This window comes from Talpa occidentalis, unplaced genomic scaffold (assembly GCF_014898055.3).
Source record: "Talpa occidentalis isolate TD23 unplaced genomic scaffold, MPIMG_talOcc4v2.1 talOcc4.68, whole genome shotgun sequence".
Taxonomy (NCBI): Eukaryota; Metazoa; Chordata; class Mammalia; order Eulipotyphla; family Talpidae; genus Talpa; species Talpa occidentalis.
In genome coordinates, this window is record NW_023605061.1 from 2,788 (window position 1) to 28,131 (window position 25,344).

General features: G+C 40.0%; 1 protein-coding gene across 1 annotated transcript in view; it reads left to right on the forward strand.

The window, feature by feature from the left end:
• Positions 1-2,757: 2,757 nt before the first annotated feature.
• The window catches only part of LOC119230344 (methylcrotonoyl-CoA carboxylase beta chain, mitochondrial), a 45,972-nt gene continuing 23,385 nt past the window's right edge, over positions 2,758-25,344 (forward strand). Inside the window, exons 1-6 of the mRNA XM_037491377.2 lie at positions 2,758-2,820; positions 7,017-7,101; positions 9,511-9,612; positions 13,486-13,613; positions 15,788-15,900; positions 24,995-25,108. Of these exons, the coding sequence (XP_037347274.1) occupies positions 2,769-2,820; positions 7,017-7,101; positions 9,511-9,612; positions 13,486-13,613; positions 15,788-15,900; positions 24,995-25,108 (594 nt within the window). The 5' untranslated portion in view covers positions 2,758-2,768. The remainder of the gene's footprint in view (positions 2,821-7,016; positions 7,102-9,510; positions 9,613-13,485; positions 13,614-15,787; positions 15,901-24,994; positions 25,109-25,344) is intronic.

A 25,344-nucleotide genomic window follows, 5' to 3' on the forward strand; every position in this document is an offset into this window, starting at 1 on the left:
AAAAAAAAATTTAAAAAAAAGGGGGGGGGTTATAGGAAAGGACCCAGGCATGAAGTTGGCAGATGAGAGATACATTTGGTTATGGCTTTTGCATTGAATTGCATTTTTCTGGGTTGTTCTTTGAAATAAAAATCTGAATATACTAATTTTTTGCTTATATTACCTGTTGACTTTGGGATAGTTATGACTTTTCACTGCAGGGCTGGTGTATGCCACAGATGATAATAGTATGGAGAGAGAGTGGGTGTGTCTCCTTAGTTTCTTTGGGGTTAAAATATTTCACTGCCTCCTTATCTCCTGGGCCCTCAGGCTACAAGCAGTAAACTCTGATGCAAACGAATCTATGAAAGGGGAAGAAAAGAGAGCCTCCCTGGTGGTGCAGGCGATTGAGCGCCATGCTGTGAAGCTGTCAGCAGCCTCTGCAGCACTGTTTTGGTCTTGGTGAGTGGGCCAGCCGGCAGGCCAGGGTCCCACATGGCGCGGCAGACCTCTCCTGTCTCGCCCGCTGCTCCCCTCAGCAGTGTATTTCACTAGTCTGCCTGTTCTGTTCCCCACTCTGTCTCTGGTGAGTCCTCTCACCCTCCCATGTGTCTGGCCTGTACCCCCGTTCTTGTACAAATAAATAAATAAATCTTAAAAAGTGGGGGAGGGAAGAAAAGGTAAAACCCTGCTTTGGATGGGAGATTGCACCTACAGACTCTATTTTTTGGGCCCCTGTGGATTGTCCATTTTTTCTCTTCTCAGTTTTCCTGGTCTCTCGAGTTAGAACAGTAATCTGTACTGCCTGCTTTCACTTCTCTTACCAACATATGCTTCAGAAACACTTGGCAGTGGCAGTTTCCCTTGTTTCTTAACTGGGAAACTGGCTTAGGTAAGGTAAAGATCCCTTATACAATTAGCTTTAGCTTTGGTTGATGTTGTTCTAAATTGGGTAATGTCTTTGGCTGCAGTGACTCTACTTTTGTGTTTGGGTAAATCTCTGCATGTGTATGAACTGTTTTCTCATCAGCTCTGAATGTTGGAGTGGTTTGCACAGTTGGCAGAAGACCCAGGAGATAGAATGTGGATGGGGGAAGGGAGCTCAGGAAAAATTTGATGAGGTGGGGGAGAAACAAAAAAACGAATGGCATACCAGAATCCCATTAACTTGTAGATTTACAGGCAAGCAAGAACTTGCTAATGGACGTTGTGGGGATGCTTTTAACACCATGGGAAAAATTTGTGGGACGTTTAAAGACAAAAAAAATTTTGGGATATTTTAAGATAATTCTAAAATTATATTTTAGAAAAGATTTAAGAAACAGGGCCTCCCTGGTGGCGCAAGTGTTAGGGGGAAATGATGTCCTGAACTAATCCCATACAGGCTTTGTGGACCCCACCCCCACTCCAGACTAAAGCCATCAAGACATTGGGAAAGACAAATCCCATCACCACCAAGGGAGGGTGGCTGGGACCTGAGGGTGGAGTTGGGCAGCCAGGTTGGGTATAAAAACCAAACACGTGGGCCTTGGGGGCTCGCTATCGCTTGCCTCCTTGCTTCACGGCTACTGGCTTGCGGCCAGCTCTCAGAGCGCCATTTTGGGATTCCTGATCGGCAGATCGGTGGAATGAGTTGAGGTCTTTCTCCCGTTAATTTCTTTTCTTTTTTAAAAGATTTATTTATTTATTTTTGCATGGAAAACTGGGGTGTAGGCCAGAGGTAGGGGGTGAGAAGATTCACCAGAGACAGAGTGGGGAGCAGAACAGGCAGATCAACTGAAATACACTGCTGAGGGGAGCAGTGGGCAAGACAGGAGAGGTCTACTGTGCCTTGTGGGTTAGCTCCCTGGCTGGGGATTGAACTCTTGCTGCAGTGGCTGGTGATAGCTTGATAGCACTTAGACTTTAACCCCTGTGCCACCAGGGAGGTCCTCTCCCATGAATTTCTTCAGAAACAATTTCTGCAGATGTCAGACTTTGAAATAAGCAAAAATAAAAGCTAATACCATAATACATAAGGAAATTTGTTCAATTTTTATCTTAACAATATTAACAAGCAATCATCAAAATTGGCAAAATTTACATACAGACAACTGAAATGTTTCACATATGTTTTAGGACACTAATGTATTTATCAAAGTTAAACATTTTTTTTCTGAGAGACAATGCTTCCCTTTGAATTCCAATTTACCAGGTAAATAGCTAGAACAGGAATAATATTACAAGCTCCTGATCAGTAGAATTGCTAAGCAAGCCTGTGAGCATTCACACAGAAAAATCGTAGAAGAAAGTGCCCACTGTGAGGTGCACTTTCTGTAAATAGCTCCCACTCTGGATCTGGCAGGGCTGGTCAGTCAAGTATGCCTGATTGGCATGCACTGTCTCAATGGTTTCCAAACAGTTAATGTGTTAAGTTTCCATCCTCCAGTCCTTCTACTTTGCGTGGAAGCAGTGTAGCTGGATTTAAGGAATTAGTGACTTGTTTCAGGTTAGAATTGTCTAACAGAACTGCTTGGTATTTCCTCACTCACTCAGCAGTCAACCAAAGTCCATCCTTCTGCTCTAACAGTGTTAAACCTGAGGTGGCACATGCACAGTGATGGGCTGACCTGATGTAAATTCCTTTGCCTTGTGTGGAAGGTCACATGCGGCTCAGTGTGGAGACCATGTAGTGTTGGCACGTAATGATGTTCTCCTTAACCCTTATTTTGATAAAAACAAAAAGATAATCTCTTTCTAATATTATGCTCCATCTTTTTCTTTATTTGTTTTAGGAAAACTATGAACAGATGAAAGCACTAGTAAATCAACTCCATGAGCGAACACAGACTATAAAACTAGGTAAACGTGTTTATTTTACAGTTTACATTTTTTAGTTAAGATGTCCCTTTATGGAAACGATTGGTTTTAGGAAAAACTAGCAGCACTAAGCTTTTGACTCTTCAAGATGGTGCATTGCTGGTATGTAGATTTTTGTTAATTTCTTGACCAGTTTTCCCTCTACATGTAGCATTGCCACTATTGGGGGGTCCGGGAGGGAAAGAAAATAATTCAAATTCATCAATTTTTAACTACTGTTTCTAAGGTTTTATTTCATCCACATCATCACACTGAAATGACTGTTCCATCTAAAGCAACTAAAACATTTTCATTTGATTAGTCATATTCATACAATGTACTCAATTTTGCATTATTATACATTTTTCTGCTGTGTTATATAACTTGGAAATAGTTTCGATATGGTTTATTGTTATTAAATTAGATTTCCTGACAACTTAATAAATTGTCATTATTTCCATTTTTTTTTTTTTTTTAAGCTATAGACATAAAAGACATTGATTTGCTTGGAAGGTAATGTATTAGAAGTAAAAAAAAAAAGAAAATGCTTCTTAGAAAGAAATGTAAAATATTAATGTATAGTATATATCTTATATATTATATGTTTACATAATATTCTGTTGTGCCACTATTGGTATATATACAATAATTTACTTTAGAAGATATGACTTTAAAGGTCTCTTCAAAAATAAGGGTGAAGCAACTTGAGACAGTACCTTTTCTGCCTGTCTGAAAATTATTTAGGAAGCTTTATGAATTTTAAAATTAGGATCTCAAAATTCTATAGTGGCCCAAGGAGGAAAAATGAGAACAGGAATAATACTCCAGGCTCTTGATCAGTAGAATTGCTAAGCTAGCCTGTGAGCATTCACACAGAAAAATCAGAAGAAAGTGCCTGTTGTGAGATGCACAAAAGACCCCAAACCAAAAACATACCAACACACACACACACTTGGCTGTTAAAGTTATGATGAGCCTGATCAGAATTGCTAAAGTACCAAACATATCAAAAACGTATCTTCAGAGGCGATTTTATTAATGGGCGATTTTTCTCTTTTCCTATATTTATCTCTATTTTCCCAAAATCCTTTATATATTGCTTTTAAATTATGTTTGTGTAATATTCATTTTCATGGCATAGCAGGATGAATTCTGGACAAAACTGTGAAGGCCAATCTTGCCCTGTTCTTCCGTCTCTGTCCCCTCCTTCCCCCAGAGTCCTGCTCAATCCTTCTTCACCAACCAGCCTTCCCCCTCACCCTGAAGTCTTCATTTGTGACTTGTGATAAATAAAAAGGCTGACAAAAGTTAGCTGACTCTGGCCCTCCTTTTTGTCTTTTCTTTCTGTCTCCTACCTTTGTTTCAGGTTTCTTTAGACCACTGTCTCTGTCTTTAATGTCCCTTTCTTTAACCGTGGAGCTTTGTAGGATTATGTGAGAAGGGTTTTAGTCATTTCTATAGGGGAAAAAGGATTACTCCTGCTGTGTTATTAGTAACAGCCAGAACTAAGTACTTTGATTAACACAGTTAATTGTTTATTTTTTATTTTTAAAATAATATTAATTAAAAAAATTTTATATCATTGTTCATTTTTAAACAATATTTGCTTCCCCCCACCCCTCAGGTGTAGTCCCCATAGAGTTTCCTTCCCCAAGGCACCGGTGCACCATCACCTCAGTCCCCTGTGCTCCTCCCTCCCTCCCTCTGATCCCTCTCCCTCCTCCTCCCCTGCAGGATGTCTCTGATTTATAATTGTCCGTTTTTGCTTTGTTGTGTTTTGTACTGTTACTATTTGTTTACACTAATGTCTTAATGGTTTCCCCTATATTCCTGGTGTAAGTGAAACCATCCAATATTTTTCTTTTTCCTTCTGGCTTATTTCACTGAGCATAATTCCTTCTAGTTCCATCCACATTGCTGTGAATAGCATGAGTTCATCTTTTTTGATTGCTGAGTATTATTCCATTGTGTATATGTGCCACATCTTCTTGATCTAGTCATCTATTTTTGGGCACTTGGGTTGTTTCCAGGTTTTACCTATTGTAAATAGTGCTGCAATAAACATAGGGGTACAGGTGTTCTTTTGAATCAGTGTTTTTGTGTCCTTTGGGTAGATCCCTAGTAGTGGAATTGCCGGGTCATATGGTAGCTCCATTTTTAGTAGACTGAGGAACCTCCAGACAGCTCTCCATAGTGGTTGGACCAGTTTGCACTCCCACCAGCAATGTAGGAGAGTTCCTTTTTCACCACATCCTCGCCAACATTTGTTGTTGCTAGTTTTTTTGATATGTGCCATTCTTACTGGTGTAAGGTGGTATTTCTATGTGGTTTTAATTTGCATTTCCCTGATTATCAGGGATTTAGCACAAATTAATTGAAGGGTTATGTTTTGTTAGATTAAAAAAAAAGTCTTAATGCTGGACAAAAACTTTATCAATATGGAAAATATCACAGATGGTTTTGGTGGTTGATACAGAGGTCTTTTAGTGACCTAAAGATCAGACTTGTGTAGTTTTGGAAGACATTATAAAATGGAACTCAGTTAAGCTCCATGCATGTCATTCCAACAACCAGCTTAGCACAGTTGAAGTGGCAAGACTCTTGTGCTGTGCTTGCAGAGGCTGACAGCTGTGTCATGACTGCCCCCTGGTGACATGGGTTGAAAGATGCCATAAATGTAAAATGCTTCCTGATTTCAAGGGTGTTCAAGTGTGAGCAAAATATGTACACCTTAGAAAAGATACAGTGTAGTAAATGAGATTGTCCCCTTAATCCTGACCCACGTCACTAGGGAACACTAGGGAACTCGGAGTTCTCTCTGGTTTGGAGAAAATAAAAAAGCAATTTGACTTAATTCACACTCTCATGTAAGTCCAGAATTTTCATTTTAAAAGATTAGATGTGTGATATATATATTTTTGGCAAACTTAAGGCAGATTTAATCTTTAAAATGTACCACCTACTGCTTTGGGAAAAAACAAAACTAAACCCCTTAGATACAGGCAAAGAACCCTGATTTGGAAATAGGTTGTACTTAGAGAAGTTCTTTTGAAATAGATATGAATTTACTTTCTCCCCTAAAAAAATAAAGTTTTACTTAAATAGCTGAAAATTTCAAGTAGTATAAAGTATAGGAAGATGAAATTCTTGGGCAACAGTGAAAATAAATGTATTAAGGTAAAATTTGACCTCTCTGTTTCTGATTTCTTCTCTTGGCTTGCTGAGAGTAGACTTATATTGTCAAGATCCTCACCCCTGGGTTGGCTGGGTGAGGTTTGCTGCGCTTATTTCATCAAGCAGCCTCATTGGGTTACCTTAGTGGACTGTTCACTTATTGCCATTTAATTTTCTTTGTCTGGAACAACTTTATGAAACACAATAATCTCTGAACCAAGATGCTAACAAAAATGAACTTTAAAAATTGCTATTTAGGGCCTCCCTGAGGGCACAGGGAGTTGAGCACAGTTCTGTGAAGCTGTCCGCAGCCTCTGCAGCACAGGTTCGATTCCCGGAAGGCCAGGGATATACCCACGTGGCAAGGCAGACCTCTCCTGTCTCGCCCGCTGCTCCCCTCAGCTGTGTGTTTCAGCTTGTCTGCCTGTTCTGTTCCCCGCTCTGTCTCTTGTAAATCCTCTTGCCCTCTTGTGCCTCTGGCCTGTACCCCAGCTCTTGTATAAATAAATGAAAAATCTTTTTTAAAAAAATTGCTATTTCAACTCTCTTTGATTTGAAGACTTAAAAAGTTAGGGGTCATTAATGTACCTTTACATAAGTTTTGCTTGTGTTTTTTATGGAACTAATTTCTAAAAAAAAATGCCTTTTTACCTGGTGCAAATGAGGGTAGGAATTTTCAAATTTCACATGGTGCAAACACACTGCTAATTAGTTGTATTAGGTATTTAATAAAGGTGGGGGTGATGAAGCAGTGTCTGTAGCACTGTTATTCCTCTAAGTGAGTACTAGTGAATTCAGAAAATGTATGATAAACTGTGGGATCAGGGATAGATGATTTTTTTAATTGTTTCTTTACTTTAGAAAATTTAGTGAATCATCTGAAATGTCAGCCTTTTTTTCCACAGGATATATTAAACTTTTTAGAAGTACCCTGTTTTGGACTAAAATTTATGTTTTTCTGGCTTTATGTTAAATGGAGACCTTCTATCCTGTCACTCTAATCTAATCATGTTTTTTTGCCATAGGAGGTGGTAAGAAAGCTACAGCACTTCACTTGTCAAGAGGCAAACTCTTACCCAGACAAAGAGTGGATGGGCTTCTAGACCCAGGGTTAGTATATATCCAAGTGTTAACTCAGACTGCTCTCTATTCTGTGGTGCCCTCTTAGTTTCCTAAATGAATGATTTTAAGTGTTTTAAAAGATTTATTTATTTATGCATACAAGAACTGGGATACATGCCAGAGGTGTGGGGGTGGTGTGAGAGGATTCACACAGACAGAGTGGGGAACAGAGCAGGCAGATTGACTGAAATACACTGCTGAGGGAAGCAGCGGGCGCGGCAGGAGAGGTCTGCTGTGCCCTGTGGGTCACCTCCCTGGCTGGGGTTCAAACTCATGCTGCAATGGCTGCAAATTGCTTTATAGGTTGCGTCTTAACCCCTTGCACTACTAGGGAGTCCCCATGAAATTGTTTCTTATTGTAAGATTCAACAATAGATATTTATTGAGTGGCTATAATGTATCAAGCATTGTTCTAGGTGCTGTTACTATCCATTAGTCAACAAAACAAAGGCCCTTGCCCTACTGGCGTTTCACATTGTAGCAGGAAGAGACTGAAAATAAACCATAAACTTATTATGTTAGAAGGTGACAGGTGTTATAGGAAAAAGAAAGGTAAACTAGAGGAAGGGAGGGGAGGATGAGGGTTCAGTGAGTTTAGAATGGGATGATGGGGGGCTCTCATTGAGATGGCCTTTTGAGCAAAAATTTAATGGAGTTAAGAAAGGTAATCCTGCATATATCTGGGAAAAGTGTGGTGTAAGCAGCAGGAATAGCTAGTGCAAAGGCCCTGAGGTGGGAATGTGCCAGATTGGCTGATGTGCTCAAGGCACCAGGGGCCAGTGTGGTTGAAGTAGAAGTGGTGAAAGCAGAGTAAACAGTGGGAGATGGGATCTGATTCTTTTTCTGTTTTTTTTTTTTTTAAGATATATTTATTTATTTATACAAGCACTGGGTACAGTTAGAAGTGCGGGAGGGTGAGAGAATTCACCAGAGCCAGAGTGGGGAGCAGAACAGGCAGACTGATGAAGTACACTGCTGAGGGGAGCAGCGGGCGCGGCAGGAGAGGTCTGTTGCGCCATGTGGGACCCTCACCGGGGGCCAGGGATCGGACTGGCTTGCAGAGGCTGAGGGCAGTTTCACAGCCCAGCGCTCAACCACTGCGCCACCAGGGGAAGCCCGGGATCTGATTCTTAAGGTCTTGTTCGCAGAGACTGTTATGGTCTTTTGTTTGAAAGGGTTTTTCTATCTGCTGTATTGTAAGCAAATGTGGGCAGTAAGGGTGGAATTGCTGAGCACAGTTAGAGGGCTTTTGCAGTTATTCAAAGGAGATGAGGTGGTGGTGATGTCTTGGACTAGGGTTGCAGTGATGGAGATGATGACAGTGTTGAGTTTTGGCAATATTGATCAGACAGAGCTAACATACCAGGATTTTCTGAAGGATTGGATGGAGTGGGGAGAGAAGGAAATGAAGAGTAGCTATAATGACTTGCACATACACACATCTAATCTGGAGACAAATGCTATTAACAGCTATATCTACCCTTCTAGATAGTTTTTATGTATATGTGTATTAGACATCTATTTTTTAAAGAAAAATGAAATCATACTAACTATGGTGTTTTATACCCTTCTTCTTTTCACTTAATGTATCTTGCACTTTTTTTTTTTTTAAGATTTATTTATTTATTTATACAAGTACTGGGTACAGTCAGAAGCGTGGGAGGGTGAGAGAATTCACCAGAGCCAGGTCCAGCAACAGAGCAGGCAGACTGATGAAACACACTGCTGAGGGGAGCAGCGGGCACAGCAGGAGAGGTCTGTGCACCATGTGGGACCTTCGCCTGCGGCTGGGGATCAAACTGGGGCTGCAGAGGCTGCGGGCAGCCCAATGCTCAACCTCTGCGCCACCAGGGGAGGCCCTATCTTGCACATTTAAATAATTGGTAGAATAGTTGGCAGTGGTTAACAACCAGATCCTGGGGTCAAATTGTTAAAACCCAACTATGCATGTAATAATTGGCCTAGCTGGGTTCTAACTCACTAGTTTTGTCACCTTCGACAAATAACCTCATCTCTGTGTTTTAGTTTCCTCCTCAATTAATGGGGACATAATAAAATCAACCTCAGAAGGTAGCTCTGAGGATAAATGAGTTAGATTTCTGAAGGTCTTGGTAAGAGCTTCTTAAGTGTTAGGTGCCATTCTCTTTCTGTGTTCATAAACACATGTGTACAACATGGGTTTACATGAGTTCCTCAAGTTGTGTTGTAGGGCTAGCCCATACAGATCCCCAAAGTATTCGCACTGAATTCTGTCTTAAATAATCTTTTTGTAGATTTCAGCACGCATAATGCTGGTCCATGAAGGAAAAAAAATAATTTCTTTTTCCTGGTGTATCTGTTTAAATATGTCTTTTAAAAAATGGCTTTAATTTAAATAACATCTTTTTTTCCCTGAAGGTCTCCATTTCTGGAATTATCCCAGTTTGCAGGTTACCAGCTGTATGGGAATGAAGAGGTCCCGGCAGGCGGCATTATCACAGGCATCGGGAGGGTGTCGGGGTGAGTCCTCTGCTACACTCATCAGTCAGAAAGGAGGCCCATGAGGCGCGGGCACTTTCTGCTTTGCATATTAGCATGCCAGTTTTTGCTGTTTATGTTATTCAGGACCAAAGCTTCCTATCCAGATAGGTATCAACCTATGCATCATTAGAGACAGAAATTGGAAGGAAAAAAAAAACAAACCCACAAAGATCCTGGGGGTCCCATCCACATCTCCCTATTTAATCAGAATCTCCAGGTGGGGACTTGGCCTGTTTAGTTTTCTTGGCTCTCCGGGTTATTTCTTGCATAACTAGGGTGAAAACCACTGTCTAGGAGAGTAGTTATCCGAGTGTAGTCCTCAGGTTGCATCAGCGTCACTCACAAACTTGTTAGAACTATAGGTTATTGGGTCTTCCCAAGAAATACTAAATCAAATGGAGGGGGTGGAGCCCCCAAAAGTGCTAAATCAAACTCTGGGGTGGAGCCCTACAGTCTTCTAAGAAGCCCTCTGGGTTCTTGAATGTTAGTTGTGATACCTGAATTGTCAGGTCTAGTCTCCCAGCCAGGAACGGATTCCAGGCTGCAGGGCAGTGCTGAGCCCCAGCCGCTAGACCCCCCACGGGTTGGTGTCTCACGAAGCCGCAGCAGGAACTTCGCAGACGCTCAGGCAAGCAAGCGAGAAGAGGCAGTTTGTTTAGAAAAAGAAGAAGTTTATTGAGGAGAAAAAGAACAGAAATAAAGTGGGACTCCCAGGCCAGGGAACCAGGCCTGGGAGGGGCAAGGAAGCCAAAGTGGAATTGTGTTTCAGGGAATATATACCTTTTTTCCCTCATTATTCTAAAACTTTACCAGTCTCTTTGTGATTGGTTAGTTTTCGGCTGTCTCACTTAATTTGCTACTGAGTGCGGGATCTTCACATTTCTTATCTAACAGCTTTTTCTTTCCCCATTAGTTGCATCTTTAAATTTATGGCCCAGTCCTCTGGATGGGCATCCCTGCATTGAAGTTAAACAGCTGCCCTTTTAATGTGACCATAAATTAAACCACTCTCCATTTCTCCAATCTCCGCCTCCCTTTACCACCTGAAGGAAACCAGGACCAGCATTAACAATGTTGTCCTTGGTCCTGGCATGTTTGTTTTTCCTAATGGAATTGGTTATATTTCTTTGGTTGTCCTTATCTCTGAAGCCTCCCTAAATTCTTCAGAGGTCCCCTCCTGCACTGTCCCTAAAACTGCCTAATAACCCTAGCTTGCCCTGTCTCAGTTGAATGTTAGTTGAATGTTAGCAGTTTAAAAACTGCTGTAGGCGTGTGAATCCAGTCTGCCGGATGCTACATGTATTTGTGTATATTTATGTGTGATTTCACGTTTGCAGGAAGATACCATGCCAGGAACTGCCCATTGTTGCCTGAAGCTGTTGTGAAACAGCTCTGAGAATGGGGACTAGTATAGTCATCACCATTCTGCAGATAAAGAAATTAGTTTTGAGAGTTAATTAACTTCCTCAAGATCAAGCCTAGGGGCAGAACTTGGCTTTGACCTCAGGTTGTTGAATTCTAAATGTGATATGCTTGATTCAGATGCTGGTATTTGTGTGTTTCTCCAATTTCTGCCTGTGATCTGTGCCTTCAGGGAAGGTATACCTGTAGCCATTTACCATTGTTGCTTCTTCCTTATTACCTTCCTTTACCTCCATATCTCCCCTGTGGCTATTTGGTTATTGTGATTTGCTTAATATTCATCCTGTGCGGAGCCATTTTTTTCTTGGACTCCTAAGGGATACCTAAAAATCTTTTTTAAAAAATGATGAACTAATGATGCAGAGTTAATCTAAATTCATTTATCACAGAAATGCATAGGTAGGATAGTTTTAATTTTACTTATAATCATAATGATTGTTAATATATTGGATCATGCTCTTTCACCTTTCCTGTACATGTACAAATATTTTCTCGTCGTGAATACTTTCCCTTTTTATTTTCTTGCTTTGTACCTTGTTCTCAGTTTTTATCCTCAACTTGGAAAAACATTGAATTTGCAACTGGGAACTGTACAGGTTCACGAATCTTTGGTTAAGCATCCTGGCCCAAGTGCTTTGGTACTCTTTGGTACTCTTTGGTACTGAGAGTGTACACACAGTTGGAATGAATGAATGAACAGTTGAGGTTCTACTCCTTAGTGTGGCCATTGGTAGTTTTAACCTAGAACTTCTCAGAGCCAAGGTCATGAAAAAAGTCACTAGTTCTATTACCAAAATAATAGATGCTGAGTGGGCAAAATGAATGATGTACAATACAATACATGTGGGTCTAATTTTATTTCTCACTTTGTAATGTGCATGTGTCCTTTTAGTAGAGAAGTAAAAGTGTCTATCTATTGTCCACATTCTTAGCATGTTGCAGAGCCACCGTTCCAGCCTCTTTTCAGTACAAGAGCTTTGTAAGTTCTGCTGGTGCAGCACCCACAGGATTGGGAAGTGTGAACACACTTTGGAGGTGTGGGCTTATAGCCCAGTATCTGCCATAAGTACCCTCTGAAGTCTAATTTGCTAATTGTTAAAGTAATGAAAAATTTCTTCCCATTCTATAAAACATTGCTTGTCATGTGGAAAAAGACCTCCTCTGACCTAGGGAATAAAACTGATACCGATATCAACTGCTGCCTGCTGCCACATTCTCTAAGATGAGCAGCACACTATAGGAGGCCTCAGTTTGGTTGCTGTTCTCTATTTTTTTTTTTAAAGATTTATTTATTTATACAAGAACTGGGGTATAGTCAGAGGCGCAGGAGGGTGAAAGAATTCACCAGAGACAGAGCGGGGAGCAGAACAGGCAGACAGACCGAAGACACTGCTGAGAGGAGCAGCAGGCGAGACGGGAGAGGTCTGCTGTGCCCATGTGGGTATCTCCCTGGCCGGCCAGGAATCGAACCTGCATTGCAGAGGCTGCAGACAGCTTCACAGCGTGGTGCTCAATCTGCTGCACCACCGGGGAGGCCCTGTTCTCTATTTTTAACAAGAATTCAGTGATTTACTTTTTTTTTAATGAAGATTTATTTATTTTTATACAAAAGCTGGGGTACAGGCCAGAGGTGCGGGAGGGTAAGTGGATTCACCAGAGACAGAGCCGGGAGCGGAACAGCAGAAGGACCGAAGTACACTGCTGAGGGAGCAGCGAGTGCGACAGGAGAGTCTGCTGCGCCATGTGGGATTCTCTCTGGCTGGCCAGACCGAACCCGCACTGTAGGGGCTGCGGACAGCTTCACAGCACTGCGCTCAACACGCTGCGCCACCGGGAGGCCCTGCTTTACTTTTTAAATAGAGAATATGAAGTAAAATAACAAAAGTGTCATGAATATAAAGATTAAATTTTGTAAAGAACATGTTGTTTTATCAAGTGTCACTGTGGCTGTAGTACCAGCATGCTGCTCCATGCCATTTCAAGTTCTCCTCTGTTGATACTTTAAGCAAGATAGATGTGTTTGAAACTTCTTTCAGTTTTATAGAAGAGCATATGGCAGTAACATTGAAGAACTTTTGAAAATCTGAAATATAAATACTCTTGATGGATTAGTTTTCATTTTTCAAATTCTCTTCCTAAGAGGAATCCTGAGGTTTATTATGAGGGATTTCCTCATCCTTGAGATTTGGGTTTTTGTGTTTTTTTTTTTTGGTATTATTATCTTGTTTAGGGTCCTTTCATTCAAAGAACTGTTATGAAATGTGTTGTAGGTTTTTAGTTGTTTCACTTTGATAGGACTGATGAGTCTTTAAAAATCAAACAAGAGCATAAGAAATTGAGGGTTGAATTGGAGTGTCTGGTATTGAGATGAAATTGGACTTTAACTTTGAAGAAATCTCTCACATTCTCTTTGCAACTTCTGTCCTCCAGAGTAGAATGCATGGTTGTTGCCAACGATGCCACTGTCAAAGGAGGTACCTACTACCCAGTGACTGTGAAAAAGCATCTACGTGCACAAGAAATTGCACTGCAAAACAGGCTCCCCTGCATCTACTTAGGCAAGTCTCGGGAGTTGTAAAACAAACTATTATTATTTTATGTAGTAAAATACAAGACCCTTCAGAAGGCTTAATATATGACATCAGCAGTAGATTTTTTTAGTGGTGTTCTAATTCAGGGTCATTGAGGTAAGCAGCTACCCCTGCTCTTGTCTTCTGCCAGTTTTCTGGGGTGCCCTTGGCTGCCTGGTGCTGGGTAGGATTCTATGGGCAGCAACACTAACCAAAGTATGAAACATCACCTGCTAAATGTTCTTCTGATTCATTAAAAAGAATAAAAATAGAAAGCAGTTGTCTGTGTTCCCAGATCAGCCCATGTGCTCGCTCTCCAGTGACTTTCTGAGGGAAATATGCATTTTTTAGCATCTGGAACTGAGTCTTCATGGACATTTTGTCCAAAGGATCCATATGTTTCCCTCCAATACTCTGTCAATGATATTTTTAAAAAGCTGTTGGTTTCTCCCATAATTGTAAAAGAAATAATGTTCTTTGTTAAAAACTCTGGGAGAAAATGGAAAAAGAGCTACTCATAATAGTATCACTGAGAAATAACTCCTAATAATATTTGATATATGCCAGGTTTTTTCCCTATGTACATGTGGAGCCTTTTTCTTTTATATATTTTATTTTTTTGTTAACTATAATGGGTTCCACCTATGAAAAAGCAATAGCTAACATTTATGGATTTTTGAGTGCTAGAATCTGTGTATGTTAAATGTAAAATGATTGGATCTTATATAATTTGAGCAGAAGTAAAAAAAAAGAAATTTCATTTTCTTTTTTTTTTTTTAAGATTTATTTATGCATACAAGAGCTGGGGTGCAGGCCAGAGATGCAGGGTTGGGGGTGAAGAGGATTCACCAGAGAGAGTGGGAGCAAAACAGGCAGATTGACTGAAATACATTGCTGAGGGAAGCAGTGGGCGAGAAAGGAAAGGTCTGCTGTGCCATGTGGGTCACCTCCCCGGCCAGGGATCAAACTCATGCTACAGTGGTGTGGATAGCTTCACAGTGCTGTGCTTAACCCCTTATACCACCAGGGAGGCCCAGAAATATCATTTTCAAGAAAAGTAAATTTATGTTTGAAATTAAAATAGATTTAAATCTAAAGCATTAAAAAAAAACAACAACAAGGCATTTAATTTGGTGCTTCCTGGATATTGGTTTAAAATCCCAACATATGCTGTCCATTTATGTGGGTGTTTAACAGCTACTGATGTAGAGATTTTTTTATTTGTGACAGTGAAAATACTAGGTGGCTTTTGCACACATGAAAACAGATGAGGCCCTGCTGTTTGTAGGTGCTGAAAACACTGTAGGGTTTGCAGTAAAAAGCACACATGGATCCTGTCTATGACAACCTTATAATGAATTGGAGACACAATATAATGTGTTAGATAACAATAAAAGGTTTAGTGGTTGTGTGCAGTGGTAGTGAGTATAGACCCAGCTAGCTTCCTCTGACAGTTACTTGTGCGCTCACAGAATGTGTTGAGCATTTGTCATTTCAAGTCATCTCAGACACCTATGGGGTAACTACTGTTACCTTTGTGTCATAGATGAGGAAGCCAAGATATAGAATGGTTAGGAAACACCTCTAATCACACAGCTGTAAAGTAGTGAAGTCTGTTTTGAACTCAGCTGGCTTCGTGCCCACTAGTAGACTATGTTGTGAAACGCCACCAGAAGGCAGTGTGTGACAGTGCACATAAATTCTGCAGATAAATTTTGTGTTGTTTTAAAAGAGGGAAAGATAATTTTTTTGGCTGAAATGGTTAAGAACTGATGGTGTTTCTTGAATTTTAGCTGGTCTTCAAGGGAAAGAGTGTCTCAAACATTTCAAGTAGAATTTTGCACAGTGGTAGGAGACCTTTGCCCATTGCTCCCCTCAGCAGTATACTTCAGTAAATTTACTTGTTCTGCTCCCACTGGGTCTCTGGTGAATCCTCTTACCTCCCGCACCTCTGGCTTACACCCAGTTCTTCCACGCCAAAAAAGAAAAAAAAAATTAAAGAGGTAGGATGACCTAATGGGGGATTGTGCAAAGAGGTGATAGCGTGTTTTAGAAGGATAGGGCAGGTTTTCTGTGATTGTGATTAAGAATTGCCACTGTCATTGATGCAGGTCTTGTGTGTGGCTTACTTTGTACTCACTTCTCATTTCTCTTGTCTTCAGTTGATTCAGGAGGGGCAAACTTACCTCGACAAGCAGAAGTATTTGCAGATCGAGAGCACTTCGGTCGCATATTCTATAATCAGGCAATTATGTCTTCTAAAAATATTACCCAGGTAATAGCTCGTTGATGAGATGTATTGCTTTTTGCTTTAAATGTCTTTGCTAATTAGGTATTTTTCAATGACATAAAATGGAATTTAGTCTTTTTCTTTTTTTAAAGATTTATTTATTTATTTATACAAGCACTGGGTACAGTCAGAAGCGCGGGAGGGTGAGAGAATTCACCAGAGCCAGAGCGGGGAGTAGAGCAGGCAGAAGGACCCAAGTACACTGCTGAGGGGAGCAGCGGGCATGGCAGGAGAGGTCTGCGCGCCATGTGGGACCCTCCTCCGGTGGCCGGGGAGCAGCCAGGGATCGAACAGGCACTGCAGAAGCTGCTGGCAGCTTTGCAACCCAGCGCTCAACCCCTGCGCCACCGGAATTTAGTCTTTTTCACAAAAAGTATCTTAGGGTTCTTTCCAAGATTCTTATGTTAATTATGCAAATACTCTTATACTGTATTTAAATATTCTCAGGTGTCACTTCATTTTTCCTTACCTAGCCTCACCTCCCCTCAGCCTCACTCATAGTTTTTAAATTTTGTCTTTTTTGCTTCATAGCTTGGTAATTGGTTTATGGGCTTAGTTAGAACAGGCACTGTTTATTATTCTTTTAAAAATGCATTTCAACCTGTAATGAAGCAAGATAGGACCTGGAAAGATAAAATCACTGCTGTGTGACTCTGATAAAGAGATTGAGGGAGCCACAAATATTCTGGGTAAGACAGACATTTTGTTTGCTGTGTAGATTTCAAATACCCAGTTAGCCCACATAGGCATGAGTACTGTAGGAATGTTGATCCATCAGTATAATGGGTAATGTTCTTAAATTCTTGATAACAATTGAATTAATGAGGTGAATTAATAATGTATATTTTATTACTTATTATTTTTTAAATTTTATTTTTATATTCCCCATACAATTGCAACCCCCTTATTTTGACCCCAATCCCTCCCCTCCCCGCCCCCCACCCTCATAGACTGTCTCTGGTTCATAGTTGTTTGTTGGTTATGATTTTCACTTTCTTTTTTTTTTTTAAAGATTTATTTATTTATTTATTTATTTATTTATACAAGCACTGGGTAGAGTCAGAAGCGCGGGAGGGTGAGAGAATTCACCAGAGCCAGAGCAGGGAGCAGAGCAGGCAGAAGGACCGAAGTACACTGCTGAGGGAGCAGCGGGCGGCAGGAGAGGTCTGCGCGCCATGTGGGACCCTCCTCTGGTGGCCGGGGAGCAGCTGGGGATCGAACCAGCGCCGCAGAGGCTGCGGGCAGCTTCGCAACCCAGCGCTCAACCGCTGCGCCACCGGGGAGGCCCATGATTTTCACTTTCTTATAGTTATTCATTTTCCTGGTCCCTTATTTAAGTTTTCTAGATTCCTGCTATAAGTGAGAGCATCCGGTATTTTTCTTTTTCTTTCTGGCTTATTTCGCTGAGCATGATCCCTTCCAGCGCCATCCATGTTGCTGCAAATTGCATGTGTTTATCTTTTTGAATGCTGAGTAATATTCCATGGTGTATATGTACCACATCTTCTTGATCCAGTCATCTATTTTTGGGCATTTGGGCTGTTTCCAAAGCTTAGCTATTGTAAACAATGCTGCTATAAACATAGGTGTGCTGGTGCCCTTTGGAATTAATGTTTCTGTGTCCTATGGGTAAATACGTAGGAGTGGAATTGCTGGATCATATGGAAGCTCTATCTTTAGTAGGTCCAGAAATCTCCACACAGCTCTCCATAGTGGTTGGACCAGTTTGCACTCCCACCAACACTGCAGGAGAGTTCCTTTTTCTCCACAACCTCACCAACATTTGTTGTTGCTACTTTTTTTAATATGTGCCATTCTCACTGGTGTAAGGTGGTATCTCATGGTAGTTTTGATTTGCATTTCCCTGATTACAAGTGATGTTTCATTTATTTCTGCTTGGTTTTTATTATTTCTTTTCTTCTACTGGTTTTGGGGTTTTTTTGTTGTTCTTTTTCTAGATCTTTGAGCTTCGAGATTAGGTTGTTTCTTTGAGTTCTTTCTTGTTTCTGGATGCGAGCCTCTATTGCTATATATTTTCCTCTTATTACTGCTTTTGCTGCATCCCATACATTTAGGAAATTGGTGTCTTCATTGTCATTCAATTCAAAGAATTTTTTAATTTCTTCTTTGATCTCCTCATTAGTCCAGTGGACTTCCAGTAGTGTGTGTTTCAATCTCCATGAGGTAGGAGAGTACCTTGCCTTCTTTTTATGGCTTATTTCTAGTTTGATGCCTTCATGGTCAGAAAAGATGGTTGGTATGATTTCAATCTTGGTGTATCTGTTGATGTTTGTCTTGTGTCCCAGTATGTGATCGATCCTGGGGAATGATCTGTGTGCACTTGAGAAAAATGTGTACCCAGATTTTTTTGGGTTTAGTGTTCTATAGATGTCTGTTAAGCCTAAGCTCTTTAGATCCTTATTTAGAGCTTTAGTGTCTTTACTTATTTTTTTGTCTCGTTGATCTATCCATTGTTGATAGTGGTGTGTTGAAGTCTCCCACTACGTATGTGTTTTCTCTGATGTCTGTTTTCAGAGTGACAATAATTGTCTGATATATTTTGGTGCTCCTTCGTTTGGTGAATATATGTTAATGAGTGTTATTTCTTCTTGAAGTATTGTCCCCTTGATCATAATGTAGTGACCTTGGGGTCTCTTTTATCTTTTTGAGTTTGAAATCTGTTTTATCTGATATGAGTATAGCTGTTCCTCCCTTCTTTTTAGGTCCATTTGCTTGTAGGATTGTTTTCCATCCTTTAACTTTGAGTCTATTTTTATCTTTTGCAGCTAAATGTGTTTCCTGGAGACAGCAAAGGTTGGGTTTTGTTTCTTAATCCAGCTGCGACTGTGTCTTTTTATTGAAGAGTTTAGTCCATTTACATTTAGAGTTAGTATTGATATGTTAGCATCTGTATTTGCCATTGTGTTTGCCTTTCCTTTGATTTTATTTATTTATTCTTTTAATAACTTTTTTTTTTTTTTTTGGCCTTCTTTTGTTGTTATTCGTCCCTCTGCGGTTCTGGCTTTGGGACTCCTTGTAGTATTTTTTGGAGTGGGGGTTTAGTCGTAATAAAATTCCAGAGTTTCTGTTTGTCTGGGAAGGTCCTTATTCTTTCTTCATAGAGGAAGGAGAGCTTTGCGGGATAGAGTATTCGTGGTTGGCATCTGTTTTCTTGGAGTCTGTTGACTATGTCCCTCCACTCCCTCCTTGCTCGTAGTGTTTCTTCGGAGAAGTCTGATGTCAGTCTGATTGGTTTTCCATTGAATGTTATCTGTTTCTTCCCTCTTGTCAGTTTCATTATTTTTTCCTTGTCTTGGATTCTTGGGAGCTTTACTATTATGTGTCTTGCTGTATTTTTCCTTTCGTCATGGAAGTTTGGTGTTCTTCTTGCTTCTTGTATATCAATTTTCAGCTCCTTCTTCACGTTTGGGAAGTTTTCTTCAATTATTTCCGTGAATATTTTCTCTGTTCCTATATCTCTCTCCTCTCCTTCTGGGATTCCTATAACTCTTATATTTCCTTTCCTCATGGAGTCAGATAGTTCCCGAAGTCTTTTTTCAGTCTTTTTCCTTCGTACTTCTCCTTCCTTTTCTGTTTTAGTTCTTTTTATTTCTGTGTCTTCAAGAGTACTTATTCATTCTTCCATTTCATCTATTCTGCTTTCATTGCTTTTCCCAGAGTTCTTTAGCGCCTCCATTAATTCTTTGATCTCCTGCATTTCTTTTACTTCTCTCTTTAGGGACTCAATTTCATTCTTCTGGTCATTAATTATTTTTCCCTTATCATTATTTTCCTTTATGACTTCTGTCAGTTTTTTAATCACGGCAGTTTTAAATTCTCTTTCTGGAAGGTTCAGAATGTCTTCCAAGTTACTGTCGTTGCAATCTGGTAGGTAGTTTTCTTTTTGTGGTGTGCTTTTTTCCTGAGGGGTTGCTGGGTTGCATGTGGTTTTTCTACTCCCTGCTGCCTGTTTTCTAATTTGCCGTATTCCTTGGGACACTGTGTTGCTGGTACTGACCGGCATTTTCGGCGAACTTCTCAGCTCACCTCTGGCTCCTCTGGGAGACTTCTGCTGGTTTCAAGCATTCTCTACTGAAGAAAGGTCCCTGTTCTAAAATGCTGATGTGGGGACACGCTCCCCTGTGCACCAGGTCTGTCCCAGCAGTGGGTGCAGCTCCCCTCTGGGCTGGGACTGCAGGCCAGAAGGGGCCTGGCTTGGGTGAGCCTCCCAGCTCACCTCTGGCTCCTCAGGGAGCCTTCTGCTGGTTTCACACAGTCTCCACCAAAGAGAGGTCCCTGCTGCAAAATGCCGGTGCCAGGGATGCACTCCCCTGCACACCCGGTCTGCCCCAGCGGTGAGTTATGACTTATTTTTTAATGGCTGCTCTTCAGGTAAAGGAAGAAAAAAATGTGATACAGGCGTTACCTGTTTTTCTACAATCACTTTGTGTTTGAAAGTGATGAGAGTTTAAAAAAGCATTTTATATTTACATTATTATATAAAATATCATTATATAGTTGACTCTTGAACAAAGATGGGTTTGAACTGCGTGGGTCCACTTACTTGTGGATTTACAGCATCTATATTGTTTTGTATTATATCAGACAGTGTTGATGTCAGTATGATAGAAGATTCATCTCGTACACAGACGATGCGAATTTAGGGTGTTGATAAATATAGCTCAGGGATTTTCTCTTTCATATGATTTTCCTTAATGATATTTTCTCTCCTCTAGCTTATTTTATTATAAGCATAAATATATAATACATATATGTATAATACATATTAAGGAAAAAAATGTGTCTGTTGACTCTATGTTATTGGTGAGACTTCCAAGTTTAGCAGCAGGTTATTACTAGTTAGGTTGGGGGAGTCAAAGTTATATATGCTTTTGACTTCCTGGGTGTGTGTGTGAGGGTGTCGGTGCCCCTCTTGTATTGTTCAGGAATCAATTGTATTTTTAATAGCTTTTCTAGCAAGCCATTGAAATCCCCATTCCCTACAACTTATGTTACACTTACAGTGTACCTTGAACTGGATAGTCTTCTGCAATTTTTCAGTGAAAGGGTGAAGGTATAGGGTTCACGAAGCTTTTCAGAATAAGGTAAAAAACCTCTTGACTTGTTCTCAGAGACTCTTTCTACAGGGCAGGCTGCTGACCTTCAATACGTAATTTGCCTTTGGTGTAATGAGAACCAATCTCTATTTGTGCAAGTAAGACCAGGAGGGTAATGGAATTTTGTCAAACATATTTCCAGACTATTACCTTTGTTTTTTAGCATCTGTTTTATTTTCACTCAAAAATTTACTGGTGTCTTTGGTGGCAGTGATGACAAATATTGTTACTGTTCATTACACATCATTTTTAAGCCTTTTTGCTGCTTTCTTGTTTTTGATTTAAATCTTTGAATCAGCAAGGACATCCTCACCCTGCCAGAGGGCTCTTTGGTCTTTCCCATCACAGAGCAGACTCCCCCTCCCCTGTGCTGGGTGGACTATAGCCACTCACATGTCTGAGTAGAGATCTCAGGAGCTGCCTTGTCCTGATGTGGATGAGCGTTGCTTTGGTGTCTCTTCCAGCTAGAGCCTGGGTTGTGCCTTCCGTAAAAACCAAACCTCTACCTTTGAGTGTTGTCAGAACAGTTTGTGGTCCTCGTTTTATGTCCTTTTAATATCTTCTTAGTTGAGAAAGCAGAACTTGATTTTTGGATTCCAGATCATTTGCCCAAGTGAACTCTGGTGCAGTCCAGGCTAAGGTCTTTGTGGTACCAAGGATGATGCTTTGGGACATGGAAAGTGGTCCCTGCTGGTTTGGCCCTGGGGTTCCTGTGCTTTGTGAGGGAAAATTTTAGGTCCCTGCCACACCATGGGAGACGCCTTTGCTGGTGCACATTTACTTTCTTTTGTGAGTGAGTGAATGGCTCATGATTAAATGATGAGAAGAGATTGTGTGAGTGGTGACTATTTTTTTTCAATCACTCTTCTTTATCTATATTTAATTTTTATTTCTGTGATCAGAATTTGCTTTTGCAATTTTAGTTTTATGCCTGTTAGTTACTTGTAACTAGAGTAGACTCTCTTTTTTCCGATGAAAAATTTGAGAATTTTTATTTCTGTTTGTTTAGTAAAACTGCCTTTCAAAGTATTTTTAATAACAACATGATTGAAATATAATTCACATACCAAAGAATTTACCCAAGTAATGTGAATCCCCATTAGGGCATTTACAGAACTGAATCAAATTTGGAAGATCTTCATTACCCCAAAAGAAAATACCACATCTATTATTAGCGGTTTTTTCCCATTCTCCCCAGTCCTCCTTAGCCCTCTGGAAACCCCTAATCTACTTCTGTCTATTGATTTACCTAGTTCTGGACATCTCAGGAAAGAGAGCTACATAGTGAGTGGTCTTTGTGTCTGGTTGCTTTCACTCAGCATGAGGATTTCAAGGTTAAGCTGCCTGCACAATCTCCCACCCTTTTCTGAGCCCATACCTCGTATATAATGTACTAGCCAGTTTAAGAGAAGAGGATTTTTAAGTACTGTAGAGAAACACATCTGAAGTATGCTTAAAAATATGGTCAAATTCCCTGAAGTAATGATTTGGCAGCTATTCACTTTTCTACTAAATTGATGGGCTTTTTCCTCCTCTCTGACATGACACGACAGAATCATTTCATTTCCCTCAGTTTTGACTTACTGCATTTTGACAAAATCATACCTGTTTTTTTAAAAAAATTAATTTTCAGTTGAGGTAATATTTGGATACCCCCATCAGGGTCTCCTCTTTTTTCTCCCTACCCCCTCCTCTACTCACATTCTTGGTCTCTGAATATTCTGATAGTTGTTATATTTTCTTCTTTTTTTTTTTTTTTTTTTTTTGTTCATTAATTGTTTTCTTGGAAATCTGTTATGTCTATTTAGTTTTTTACATCTTATTTTTGAAATTGTCCCCTTTTATTTTTTAATTTTTTTTTTTATTTTTTAAAGGTTTATTTATTTATACAAGCACTGGGTACAGTCAGAAGCGCGGGAGGGTGAGAGAATTCACCAGAGCCAGAGCGGGAAACAGAAGTGGCAGACTGAGGAAATACACTGCTGAGGGGAGCAGCGGGGCGTGGCAGGAGAGGTCTGCAGGCCATGTGGGACCCTCACTGGGGCTGGGGAACGAACTGGCACTACAAAGGTTGCAGCGCTCAACTGCTGCGCCACGAGGGGAGGCCCTGAAATTGTCCCCTTTTAGATTCTTAGACCATTGTGACTTTTCCCTAAGTCAAATCCCTTGCCCTTTTTTTTATACTGAAATAATTTGAATGGATTCTGGTGTTCTGTTTCAGAGACCAGGCTGATAAGGTGAAATCATATCCTTCTGTCATCATGGAACCTTAAAAAAAAAACAAAAAAAAAACAGGAGGCTGGAGAGGGATCAGAGGGAGGAAGGGAGGAGCACAGGGGACTGAGGTGATGGTGCACCGGTACATTGGGGAAAGAAACTCTATGGGGGCTATATCTGAGGGGGTGGGGGGAAGCACATACTGTTTCAAAATGAGCAATGATGTAAAAATAATTAAAATTAAAATAAAATATATAATTAAAAAATAAAATTAAATTTAAAAAAAGAAACAAAAAACCCCAAAATATATCAGACATTCACAAAGTGTAGTAAATAATAAAACAGAAGCACTCTTTCACTTAGTATTAATATTTCATTTGTTATTTTTTTTTTTTTTAATTTATTTATTTATACAAGCACTGGGTACAGTCAGAAGAACAGGAGGGTGAGAGAATTCACCAGAGCCAGAGCGGGAGCAGAACAGGCAGACTGATGAAGTACACTGCTTAGGGGAGCAGCGGGCGGCAGGAGAGGTCTGCGTGCCATGTGGGACCCTCGCCTGTGGCGGGGATTGAACCAGTGCTGCAGAGGCTGCGGGCAGCCTCGCAGCCCAGCGCTCAACTGCTGCGCCACCGGGGAGGCCCTTCATTTGTTATTTTTTCCTCAGGTTTTTAAAAACTTATTCATGCACCATTTAGCCATTCAAAATATCGTTAATTGCATTATTTGCCTATGTTTTCTACTTCAACACTGTTATAAATGAATGTTTCCTTGTGCTACATAGGCAAGAGGTTCTATATCATAGGTATCTTCAAGCAAACTTTTGGGTGATTGATAGGCAAAAAGCAGTTAAGTGCTAATACTTCTATGAAATATTGGCAGATAACTGTCTTAGCCATTTTTAATAACATAAGTGAAGTAGTTAGGGAAATGTCCTTTGTAATTTATCATTTTAAATAGAAAAATATTACTAATACTGCCTTTCATTTTTGGATTAATGGTAGTATGACTTTTTGCATTTCAAAAAGAGACATTCTGTGACTAAGAAACTGATAAAATTTGGAATTAGTTGCAGAATTGTTTTCATATACTTAAAAACATGTCATTACATAGTTCTCTTATTTGTCTTTGTGATATTATTTCCTATCTCAGGTTAATCAGCCAAACCATATTTATACTTTGTGTCATACTTAATCTCTAAGCAAGAATATAAAAAATTTTTTTATTATGGAAAATTTTCAAACCACAGAAGTAGAAAAATATTGCAAGACTTTTTTCCAGCAAGATTTTAATTGTGGTGTTTATGTTAGCTATTGTTCGTGAGCATATTCAAGGTAACACAAAGTATTAACAGAACTCATTTGGAGAGTTAGTTCAGTCAGTGCTCCCTGAGGTAAGTGGCAGTTATTTGAGAGCTTTTATTATTGTTAAATTTAAAAGTTATCCCTTTAACATAGTTTTACTAAACCATGGGTATTTTTTCAACCTTTAGTTCTCAGGCTAGCAAACTATCTGGCTACTCTTATCTCTGAAAAAAAATGTCTTTAAAAAAAAAAAAAGTGTGACATAAGCCCTTCAAAATGCTTTGAGAGAAGAAAATAATAAAATGTTTAGAGGCCTCCATTTTAAAAATGATGTCTGGGGACCTGCTAATAATACCCTTGGTACTGAAACTTTGTGGGGCCCAAAAGTTGTGTTATTCACTGAACTGTACCTAATGGCTGTGTTGTGTGCTTGTGTTCCAGATAGCTGTGGTCATGGGCTCCTGTACAGCAGGAGGTGCTTACGTGCCTGCAATGGCTGATGAAAACATCATTGTGCGCAAACAGGGCACCATTTTCTTGGCAGGGCCCCCATTGGTAAGAGCATAGTCTTGATTGATTGATTGAAATAAAATACATATATACAAAATTTACCTTCCTAACCATTTTTCAATTGTTCTTAAAGTATTGTGCCAAAATATACATGACATAATTTACCATTTTAAGTCTATGGTCTATGTTCAACATATAAATGAGACCGTCTGTCATTTGTCTTTTTCCTTCTAACTTAATTTCACTTAGCATTGTCTTTTTTAGGTCATTCCATGTTGTGG